This window comes from Brachyistius frenatus, unplaced genomic scaffold (genome assembly GCF_029030835.1).
Source record: "Brachyistius frenatus isolate BFR_SWC_R1_liver_20210118 unplaced genomic scaffold, ASM2903083v1 Contig_278, whole genome shotgun sequence".
Lineage (NCBI taxonomy): Eukaryota > Metazoa > Chordata > Actinopteri > Embiotocidae > Brachyistius > Brachyistius frenatus.
Genome location: NW_027210877.1, coordinates 1 through 11,488, shown reverse-complemented (window position 1 = coordinate 11,488; position 11,488 = coordinate 1). Strand labels below are relative to the sequence as shown.

At 38.2% G+C, this 11,488-nt stretch overlaps 1 protein-coding gene across 1 annotated transcript; it reads left to right on the top strand.

Annotated features, from left to right (window-relative positions):
- Positions 1 to 4,423: 4,423 nt before the first annotated feature.
- LOC138634791 (uncharacterized) lies at positions 4,424 to 9,522 on the top strand. Its single transcript, XM_069721947.1, has 7 exons — positions 4,424 to 4,514; positions 5,985 to 6,326; positions 6,516 to 6,683; positions 6,805 to 6,912; positions 7,630 to 7,676; positions 7,756 to 7,893; positions 8,438 to 9,522. Exons 1-7 carry the CDS (start codon positions 4,475 to 4,477, stop codon positions 8,609 to 8,611), a joined length of 1,017 nt encoding a protein of 338 aa, XP_069578048.1. The 5' UTR covers positions 4,424 to 4,474; the 3' UTR covers positions 8,612 to 9,522.
- The last annotated feature ends 1,966 nt before the right edge of the window (positions 9,523 to 11,488 follow it).

Here is an 11,488-nt window from a genome sequence, read left to right as displayed (position 1 = left end):
ATATCTGGAAACATGAAGTAGAGATTATTATCAACAGACAGCAGGATAAACTATTGATTGTCCATCTTTTCAACAGCGGTGCAGGATGGAGTCGATGTTTCCAGTCAAAACATCCGTAAAGTAAAAGAAGGAGAAAACATCACGGTTCAATGTTCATTTAATTTCTCTGGAACCAGGAAATATTTCTGTAAGAATAAATGTGAAGACAGAAACGTTCTCATCAAAACAACCGACAACGAAGCTCAGAAAGACAGATACAGTATCGAGTATAAAGAAGGATTTTATCCAGCAACTTCTACAGTTCTGTATGTGAGCATCACACAGCTGAAGAAGTCAGACTCAGGATGGTACAGGTGTCATCTTGACAGAACTTATCTTTCAGATGGATTCGAGGACTTTGAGATCTTTGTCACAGACGGTGAGTTTCTTCTGAAAGTCATTAAAATGTTCCGTCACGTCTCTGAAGAAAGTTTCGCAGCTTCTTCTGTTTCAGAATCTGATATGTTTCATCTGAAAATGATCAGATGATTGATTGATGACGTCAGAAGGAAAACACGTCATCATCAGGGTTTTATTTGTATGTGTGATTATTTTATTGCTCACAGCTTCGACCACTTTAAAACCAACCTCGACTTCCGTCCAAACAGTCACCCGAGTGGAACCTCCTGGTCAGGTACGTTCCACGTTGCTTCTCTCAGTAGATGGTAGCGTTCGTCAGCACAGGGACATGAACAATATCTTGAATTATCTCTTTGAAAAATACCCGTATTTATTTATTTGATCAGGATTCCTTTTGAAAATCAATCTGTTGTACACGTTTCACAGTTTGTGTTTCTGCTGAGCACACAGCTGCCTTCAAGAACATCACATTTCATATCTAGTCTTTGTTTACATGATGAAAACATATTGTTTGCTATGATGTGGATCAGATGAGGTTTCAGGTAAGAAGGTCTCCTCCCTCCTCATGTCTCCTCCAGCTCTCAGTGCTGCTCACAGGTGGACTTGTGGTGGTGTTGCTGCCTGTTGTTGTGCTGCTCGTCTACAACCTGAGGACAGAGGACTGTGTTTGTGAGCTACGTTCCACCGTTATCTTCACCTTCAACAATAACTACGTTACTTAGACGAAGATAAGTTTGTTGTGTTAGAAGAAGAGGTGATGCAGCACAGTCAACATGAATCTGTCCCAACTTCATAGAGACGTGTTGTTGGCATCAAATTCAAAATGAGCAGATGTTTTTGCATCAGATTCAATATTAATATATAATATAATGTTGTCTTTGTTCTATTTTTAATTAAATGACTTCCAAATCATCACATTCTGTTTTTATCAACTTTACACAGCGTCCCAACTTTTTAGAAACAGATTTAAACTGAACTCCTCATAATGCATTTTTTATTTTGTCTTTTTTAACAGTGATATTTTAACGTGGATGTTTTACTTGTAACAATTTTTAACATCTTATATAATTTTTAATTGTAAAGTGTATTTGGGATGATGCTACTTGGTGATTTTGCACTTTTGATTAATGAATTTTTCAGGTTTGAAGAGGAAGAGAAACTCAGACCACATCAACACTGAGGTGACTTTTTTTATGGCATCTGTCTTTGTTTCCTCTCTGTGACCTTTTAAGATCTTTTATTTCTTTTAAACTCATCAAACCTCAACTTCACAGACCATTTATCTTTTAATACCTCCAACACATGACTTGTTTCCTCTTTCACACTCGAACCTGCTGCATCTCGACATCTGCTTTTACACGTCGCTGCTGTTGCTGCTGTTTCAGGTGTGATGTCACTTCCTGTCAAATCATGGACGTTACTGTGTTCCTTCTACACAGATGGTTCTCTATGAGAACTGCTCTCCAGTCTCCACATGTGACGACTCCACCTACCAGAGCCTCCACCCAGCCACCAGGGACCCGAACCAAATCTACTCCACGCTCACACCGACACAATAACAGCTAATTCATTTATATTTAATGTGCTTGAAGATCCAATTATCTGTTAAGCAAATGTCATGAAAGAGAGTCAATGGAAAAGTTATCACATTGACATTTAATGTGTGTTGACTGATTCAGACGTCAACTCGAAGCCTCACTTTGATCCGCTCCTGTTTGCCCTGTTAAAGTTTTACTGCATTGCATGTTATTACAAACTGAACGCTTCCTGTATCGGTTTCAAATTAAAAGCCCTGTAGCATTTCATTTGATGGAAACCCTTCATTTCTTAAAGGTCCCATATTGTAGCACCCTCATGAAGATATTTCAGACAGGAAGTAACAGACACCTGAACAGGTAACAGTTTAGTAGAAGAGGTGATAATAACCAACATCTCAGCTGACTTACAACTGAACAATGGACACTTTAAAGACTTTTAGCTGAGTTAGCTAACCAGCGCCGTCTTGTTTTACTGCTGACAGGTTAAAGTGTGATTCGAAGTGTCTGACAGTCTTGTTGAAATGATTCCTACAATGTTGGACTCTGTTCAGAAAACAGCTGGAATATCTCTGCTCGCACCCACCAGACTCCATTCATAAAAACAGTCATTTTAAGGTGTAGAACACTGGAGTTGAGTCTGGTGGGTTTAAACAGCGATATGGGACTATTGGTATGTAGTCTAACATCCATAATACAGATATATTAATATCTAATACTGATATTTATCAGTGATTCTTTAGGTTTGTAGGTTGTAGAACGAAAAGTTCTTCCTGGTGAGGATCTGAGACCATGTTATTATGTTGTTATTTCACACGACATGCTATATTATGGCATTTTTAACGTCTTTTTGGATCCCGGAGGCCAACAACTCCACTAATTCATTACCCATTAATGTAATTCATTGATTACACTTAATAAAACCGTTTTTTATTCATCATTCCTGTTTCTGTGTCTGGTCTTAGATCTTCTTCAGTCCACTTATGACACAACATACTATACAATATGTTTTTTGGACATTTTGGACCACATCCTATAGTATGGTATTTTTAAGGCATTTTGGATTACATACTATAGATGACATTTTCATAAAAGTTTGGACGACATGCTAAAGTTTTAAATCTTTATCAAATGCTATAGCATGACAATGTTATTAACTTTTAAACAACATGTTGTAGAATGATATTTGACGCTGAGAGGCCGAAAACCAGAATTGAGCCCTGAACCTTTTAACTGAGAGGCTTCCATGTTAACCACTGCACCACCGTGCTGCTCCCAAACTGGTTGTTTTTCATATTTTGGTCGTCATACTAAACCAGAGTTCCTGGAAAGAACCTGTGAAGGCACAAAGAGAAAATGTAAACTCAACACTGAGGAAGTAGCCCAGAATCGAACCCTGAACCTCTTCAATGTGAATTTTGGATGACATGCTAAAGTATGATTTAATTTTTTTTTTTTTTTTTTATCATATTTTAAACGACATGTATGACTTTTTAACATCTTTTTGGATCCCGGAGGCCAACAACTCCACTAATTCATTACTCATTAATGTAATTCATTGATTACACTTAATAAAACCGTTTTTTATTCATCATTCCTGTTTCTGTGTCTGGTCTTAGATCTTCTTCAGTCCACTTATGACACAACATACTATACTATATGTTTTTTGGACATTTTGGATTACATACTATAGACGACATTTTCATAAAAGTTTGGACTGCTATAATAAGAGGTCGTAGCCCAGAATCAAACCTGAAACTTTTCCATGTTAACCACTGCACCACTATGATGCTGCCACACTGACTGTTTTTTCATATTTTGGACAACATACTGTAGTATGACCGTTTTATGACATTTTGGACAACATGCTATACTCAGAAATGTTTTTTACATTTAGGACGATATACATATAACACATATATACATATAGTATGACATTTGTTTGCAGGCTCTTGTGAAACATTTGCAGGAACCTTTTCAGTTGTGACTGAAATCAGACATTCAAACTTCAGCTGAGTAATCCAGAACAGCCATTAAAAAAATACCAGGATTATATTGTTGACTTGTAAAGTTATTAAAATATCTAAACTACATTATTGAGGATTGTATGCAAACTCTCCTCCGCAGTCTTTAACACAACTTCTGAAACGCCCACAACTTATTTTACAAATACTGCAAATTATAATTTTTTGAATTTTCAACACAAAACATACAAAACACATCAATGTTATATTTTTCAATTACAGATTGTTTGTTGTTTTGAAACATTTTTTCATGTTAAATTTGATCTTGAATTTTGTTTGTATTTGTTTTCCTGTAAACTCCAAACAGCCTGATTCAGTAAAGAGCTTAAAAAAACAAAACCCAAATGATTGAAGTTTTGATGCATGATTTCAATAGAAAGCCATAAATAAACGGACACCTCCTCTTTTGAAGAGGGAGGAGCTGAGAGTTTTCAGCTCTTCAGTACAAGAAGCAGCAAGTTCCTGGTTTATGAGTGAAAAAGGAGAAGCAGCGTTGAACCATCGAAGAGACTCGAGATGAAAGTCTGTCACACTTTGATCTGCTGCTTCTTCCTCGGTAAGTAAACTCACTTATTTCTGTTACTTTCTCTGTTCTCAACTTTATTTTGTCTGTTGGGGAGTTTTAACGATGAACTCCTTCAGTTTCCATCTCTTCCATTTCTTGGTTTCTGGGGTTGAATGTGATGATGTGAATCACTTCAACACGCAGTTCATTCAAAGTACAAGTTAACGCCTCAAGTTATAAACTTATGAGGAAATTAAAGGGTTCATGAAGCGATTTGTTTTTTACAAATGACTTCATAATCCGACCATCCGTCCATCCGACCTCTGCAGCTCATCCAGAATGCAGCAGCTCGACTGGTCTTTAACCTCCGAAATACACTCACACTACACCGCTCCTCTTCCTCTTCCTCCTCCTCCTCCTCCTCCTCCTCCTTCACTGGTTACCAGTAGCTGCCCGCATCCATTTCCAAACATTGGTACTTGCGTACCGTGCTGTGAACAGATCAGGTCCAGTCTACATCCAGGACATGGTCCAACCCTACATCCCAGTCCGCTCCTCCTCCTCCTCCTCCTCTTCCTCCTCCTCCTCCTCCTCCTCCTCCTCCTTTACCTTGAACAGTAGAACTTTAGTATCTTAAAATAGAACTTACTGATAGAACTTTGTAGTTTGGCTTTCTGGAAGAAATTGTATTTTCTTGATTCTTGTTGTTCTGGTTTGAACCCTCATGGTTGAAATGAACTTATTGTAAGTCTCTTTGGATAAAAGAGTCAGATCAATGTAATGTAATGTAATATAATGTAATGTAATATAAGGTAATATAATGTAATGTAATAATGTTGGTTTCACTTCACTTTTCTTTTTTTCCCCTGAATCTTAATTTTTGTTGAATCTGCAATCAAGTATTAATCTTCTGTACAGTTTAAAAGCACATTTATTCTTTCCTTTTTGTAGCAGAAGTGCAGACAGGTTCGTCTGTGTCTTGAACAGAAAACAGGAAACTATCAAATAAACATAGAAACGTTTTTCCTTTTTTTTTACTAATCCAAGTAAATCTTACAATTATTTTGAAAGCTGCAGCGAGTCGGAACATTTTGAGCCTCAGTTCAGTTAACCTGCAGTCTGATAAACCAAGAGCACAACAGTTCATCATTCTGTGTTAAACAAGCGAAGCAGGAACAACGCTGCAACTTTCAAACACTGATAGAAACCTGAAGCTGCTGATGGGAAGCAACGCGGACAAAAGCTCTTTTCACACGAAGCAGAGACCAGATGATTTCTGCCTGTTTTAACTGTATGACACAATCTTCGTCTGCAGGTGTCATGGAGGAACAGGAAGTTGGTTGGCTGCACTTATATGCAAATAGTTTAGTCAAAGAAAGATGTTGTGAATTCAGTTGAAATAATTCAAAAAAGTCTTTCATTTTACTGACAAAAAAAGATATTATTATCAGACTGCAGGATCTTACAGGGAGATGGTGACTGGTATTAATTCAAATCAAATCTTGTCCATCTTTTCAACAGCGGTGCAGGATGGAGTCGCTGTTTCCAGTCAAAACATCCGTAAAGTAAAAGAAGGAGAAAACATCACGGTTCAATGTTCATTTAATTTCTCTGGAACCAGGAAATATTTCTGTAAGAATAAATGTGAAGACAGAAACGTTCTCATCGAAACAACCGACAACGAAGCTCAGAAAGGCAGATACAGTATCGAGTATAAAGAAGGATTTTATCCAAAAACTTCTACAGTTCTGAATGTGAGCATCACACAGCTGAAGAAGTCAGACTCAGGATGGTACAGGTGTCATCTTGACAGAACTTATCTTTCAGATGGATTCAAGGACTTTGAGATCTTTGTCACAGACGGTGAGTTTCTTCTGAAAGTCATTAAAATGTTCCGTCACGTCTCTGAAGAAAGTTTGACACCATTTCTGTTTCAAATACAGAATTCAGTCTGAATATTTTCATCCCATTTTCATCCCTGAATCATCTCAGACTGTTATTCATGTTCTCACTTTAACCCGTTTATCACGATTCTTATGATTATATTCACAGCTTCAGTCACTTCAACACCAAAATCAACTTCAGCCTTTTCAACGTCAACGTTTCTCCCATCAGCCTCAACAACAACAACAACAACAACAACAACAACAACAACACAGAGCGTAAGCTCCAGTTCAGGAGGCTCCACACCTTCATCACCCTCCTCCTCCTCAGGTTCAGGTGTGTTTGTACAGCTGTGTTTATGCATGTGTGTAGATGTGGATGTGATTTATGTCTATTGAAGGTTTTTAACTGAACGTCAGAGCAACACGAAGCCGTTCTGATGTTTACACGTCTGCAGGTTTGCTGCTGTACGTTGGTCTGATTCTGATCGTCATGCTCGTCATATTATCAGCGGCTCTGCTGATCTTCTGGAGGAGGAGGAGGAGGAGGGCCACTAAACCCAGAGGTGAGCCCCCCCCCATTATTCTTTGTTGCATTATTATTATTATGATACTTATATTTGTCTCCAGTAAAAGTGATCGTGCAGCAAAACTCAAACGGTGAAAACTCCCCAAATTTAGCATGTAGGTTGCAAATTGCTTCCACTGCTCGGGTACAAAACAATGACACCAATAGACCTCAAGGTGGCGCTGTAACAATCAACTTTACGTTTATGCAATTATCTGAAATTAACTTAAAATCCTTTGTTATTTGAATCTTTGAATGTTTCTGCATCAGCGCTCCAAACACACTTCTGGTTTCAAGATGTCAACTTTAGTGACTTTGGACAACTTCAGCAATGTTGCATGTGGTTGACTTTCACGTTCTTCTTGTGTTCTACCGCTCGGACCCCGATCATCTATATTTATTCACGTTGTTGGGAATTACTTCGTATAAACTTATCTTATAGACTTATGTTCCAACATCATCCGTAACACAAGTTCACACTTCTGGTCTCGTTGGGCTCATTGACAGAGTGGATTCTCTAAATGTCTCAACTACCTTAAACCTCAGACTAAATCTATCACTCCCTCTGAAACCAAACCTGAACCTTCAAAGAGCAGACGCTAAATGTTTTTCTCGACATTCACGAGTCTTTACGTGTTGATGTGCATTCAGGTGAAATAAAAAGCTACTTAAAGTCTCTGGAAGCCTTTTCACCACCTTATTTTCTCATCTGCAGGTATTTCAGGACCTCCTGTAGAAACGGAGTACGCTGACGTCAGAGAGGTGAGTCCGTGTAGATGTTTAGAGCTTCATCAGCGTTGGTGGAACCAAACAGATACAAACCACACTCGTCCTCCTGCAGGTCAACCTGGAGTACGAGGAGATCAGAGAGGACGGACGGAGACGTCCACCTCCCGCTTACACCTCCGTCAAATTCACCAAAACAAACGCAGCCGATGGCGCCGACGACGACAACTTCGTCAGCTGCCCTCCGAACAAGGTACGTCATCCTGTGGTACAACGTTTAGGTCTGAGGTCAGAAAACTCTTTAGACGTCATCGGGTGTCGTGTGCAGTGTTTCCTTTAGGTTACTGGACATAACCGCAGATCTATGAGTACGTTCGTAATTACCACAGACTGTATTTAAAAGCAAATGTAGCTTCTGGGTCTGACAGGTGAAACCAATGCAAAAGTGCCTTAATCTGCAATACCACCAAGTCCCACTAGAGGTCGGCTCCAAAAAGGTTCTGGCTCTTGAGACTCCCATTCAACTTCTGTCATATAATACAAAGTCAATCATTTTTCCCCACATCATATTGGTGTCATTCATTATAGTCACTCCTTCATATTAGTTTTCTGGTGGTCCATCGAAAAATCATTCTGTCATTTATTAGATATTAAGCCTCAAAAAGTTGAGCACAATGTCGTCGGGTTCCTTCATGTGCAAGAAAAAAAAAAAACCTTATCGGAAACGTCAGGACTGCTGACAAAAAAAAAATCATTTCAGCTTTTCAGAGAATTTTAATCTCACTGATTTCTTCCAGGTCGAACACTACTCTGAAGTGGATTTCTTGATGAGCACTGCCGCGTTGCTCAACAGCGCCCCCTGTGGTGATACAGATAACGTCATCTACTCCACTCCTCGGACAGACGCCATCTCTGCCAACCACACCGAGGACGCTTCCCCTCCTCTGTACTCTACTGTTACTTTACCTTAGCAGCAACGCTGTCGACGCCACGGTCGCGTTGTCTTCGGCCAACAGGTGAACACAATTCACACGCAAGTCCGTCTAGCAGCAAGTTTACGCTATTTTTTACTCCAACGACCTTCAGTTTAGCCAATCTTAAAGGATCATTTTGGTTTATTTCAACCTGACATATTTCTTGTTAATGAGTCTGTTGTAGAGCTTCGGGGAAACGAGCAGTTATAATAAAACAACGTATATCAAGACAAACGAGGGTCCAACGCTCAAACAGAAAAGACTTTCAACGAACTTTTTAAAGGTCCTCGCAGTAATCAGCCATTTTGCAGGAAGTCAAAGTCAAACAAATCGGCGTGCAACAATGAATATGCAGAGATTGGGTTCGCTAATGCAGTTAGCAAAATGGCCGCTCCAAGTGGCTAATGTCTGCGTTCACTTTGAGTCAGACTTGAAAACAAAAACAGGATTTATGCACATGTAATGTTTTTTGTGAAACTGCAGGAAGTCCAGGCTCCCGATGTACGACGCTTCTCTGAATCTCTACAACCAAAGTCGAAGTCAAAGTTCACATGATGCGCCAGCATCACCACAAAAAACACACCAGGTTGAAATAAACCAGAATCATCCTTTGAATATTTTGTTTATTTAATTATATAGTGGGTAATTTTGGTGAAGCTTATTATTGTTTTGTTAAAGTAAAGAGCTTTGTGCAGAGTTTACACTCGATCAGGATAACTTAAGGACAGCTGCTTCCACTGAAAATGATCTTCTAACAAAGTATGACTGCAAGTTAATGTCGAACTTTAAAGATGCACCGCAGGCAGCACGATAAACTATCAACTCATTCAATCTTCTCCGTGATGTTCCTGAGTATCACAGAAACACAAATAAAAAGGGGCGAAAGTTTAATTGTTTGGTTAGGTTAGATTAGGTTAGGGTTAGGGTAGGTTAGTGTTAGGTTTAGGGTTAGGGTTAGGTTAGGTTAGGTTAGGTTAGGTTAGGTTAGGTTAGTGTTAGGTTAGGGTTAGTGTTAGGGTTAGTTAGGTTAGGTTAGTGTTAGGTTAGTGTTAGGTTAGTGTTAGGTTAGGGTTAGGTTAGGGTTAGCTAGGTTAGGGTTAGGTTAGGTTAGGGTTAGGTTAGGTTAGGGTTAGGTTAGGTTAGGTTAGGGTTAGGGTTAGTTAGGTTAGTGTTAGGTTAGGTTAGTGTTAGGATTAGGGTTAGGTTAGGTTAGTGTTAGGGTTAGTTAGGTTAGTGTTAGGTTAGGGTTAGTTAGGTTAGGGTTAGGTTAGATTAGGGTTAGGTTAAGTTAGGTTAGTGTTAGGTTAGGGTTAGTTAGGTTAGGGTTAGGTTAGATTAGGTTTAGGTTAAGTTAGGTTAGTGTTAGGTTAGTGTTAGGTTAGGGTTAGGGTTAGGTTAGGTTAGGTTAGGTTAGGTTAGGTTAGGTTAATTGAATGAAAAAGAGGGTAAATCTTTTTTTTTACCAGATTGAAATTGACAGAAATTGACAGAGTGGTGAAACAAAGTTCACAGTGTAAAATCCCTGATGGTTTATATTAGTTCTTCTGATTCACTGGTTAAATTCTTCCTGCCTTTGGATGTTGATCACACTGCTAACACTAACAATGCGAGCTGCTACATGCTAGTTTGACATGTGATCTGTTGACTTCCTGTCCAGTATGAAGTTATTTATTTACGTCCTTCTGCACCGACACAAATAAGCAGTCATACTTTGGTTAAAAAATTAACAAGACTGAATATTGTATATTGGTTTTAAAATATTAACAGTGAACATTAGACATTATAAGAAGCTCTTGTGTTGCATTTGCACAAATATATATATGTTTTATTATTGTGGTATAAAACTATTTATGCTTCATTGTGCTATAAAAACATTTAAAAACTAGTCTATCATTTAGTCATCATGAGAAGAGGGCTTGTAAACGTTTTAATAAATGGTCAATATTTCCTTTACAAATATTTATAAAATAAATATTCGACTGTAACAAACACAACGTGATTATTCAGACACATTTATTTTTTAAGTAAAAGAAAAACCTGACAGAATCTGAACTGGAGGATTCATAACGTTCACAAACCAACGATGACATCACTGATGGTTGATGACACCACTGATGGTTGATGACACCACTGATGGTTGATGACATCACTGATGGTTGATGACATCACTCTGACCCGAATCGTTGCTTTTCTAACGTTCAGGTTCTTTTTTTGTATAAAGAGCGGAGAAGTGAGATCCGATCTCGTGGGGAAAAGACGGTTTGAATCTCCTCACTTGTGATCCGAGCTCGTAAGGAGGCACGTTGTTGGACAACATGCTATCCTCAGAAATGTTTTTTACATTTAGGACGATATACATATAACACATATATACATATAGTATGACATTTGTTTGCAGGCTCTTGTGAAACATTTGCAGGAACCTTTTCAGTTGTGACTGAAATCAGACATTCAAACTTCAGCTGAGTAATCCAGAACAGCCATTAAAAAAATACCAGGATTATATTGTTGACTTGTAAAGTTATTAAAATATCTAAACTACATTATTGAGGATTGTATGCAAACTCTCCTCCGCAGTCTTTAACACAACTTCTGAAACGCCCACAACTTATTTTATAAATACTGCAAATTATAATTTTTTGAATTTTCAACACAAAACATACAAAACACATCAATGTTATATTTTTCAATTACAGATTGTTTGTTGTTTTGAAACATTTTTTCATGTTAAATTTGATCTTGAATTTTGTTTGTATTTGTTTTCCTGTAAACTCCAAACAGCCTGATTCAGTAAAGAGCTTAAAAAAACAAAACCCAAATGATTGAAGTTTTGATGCATGATTTCAATAGAAAGTCATAAATAAACGGACACCT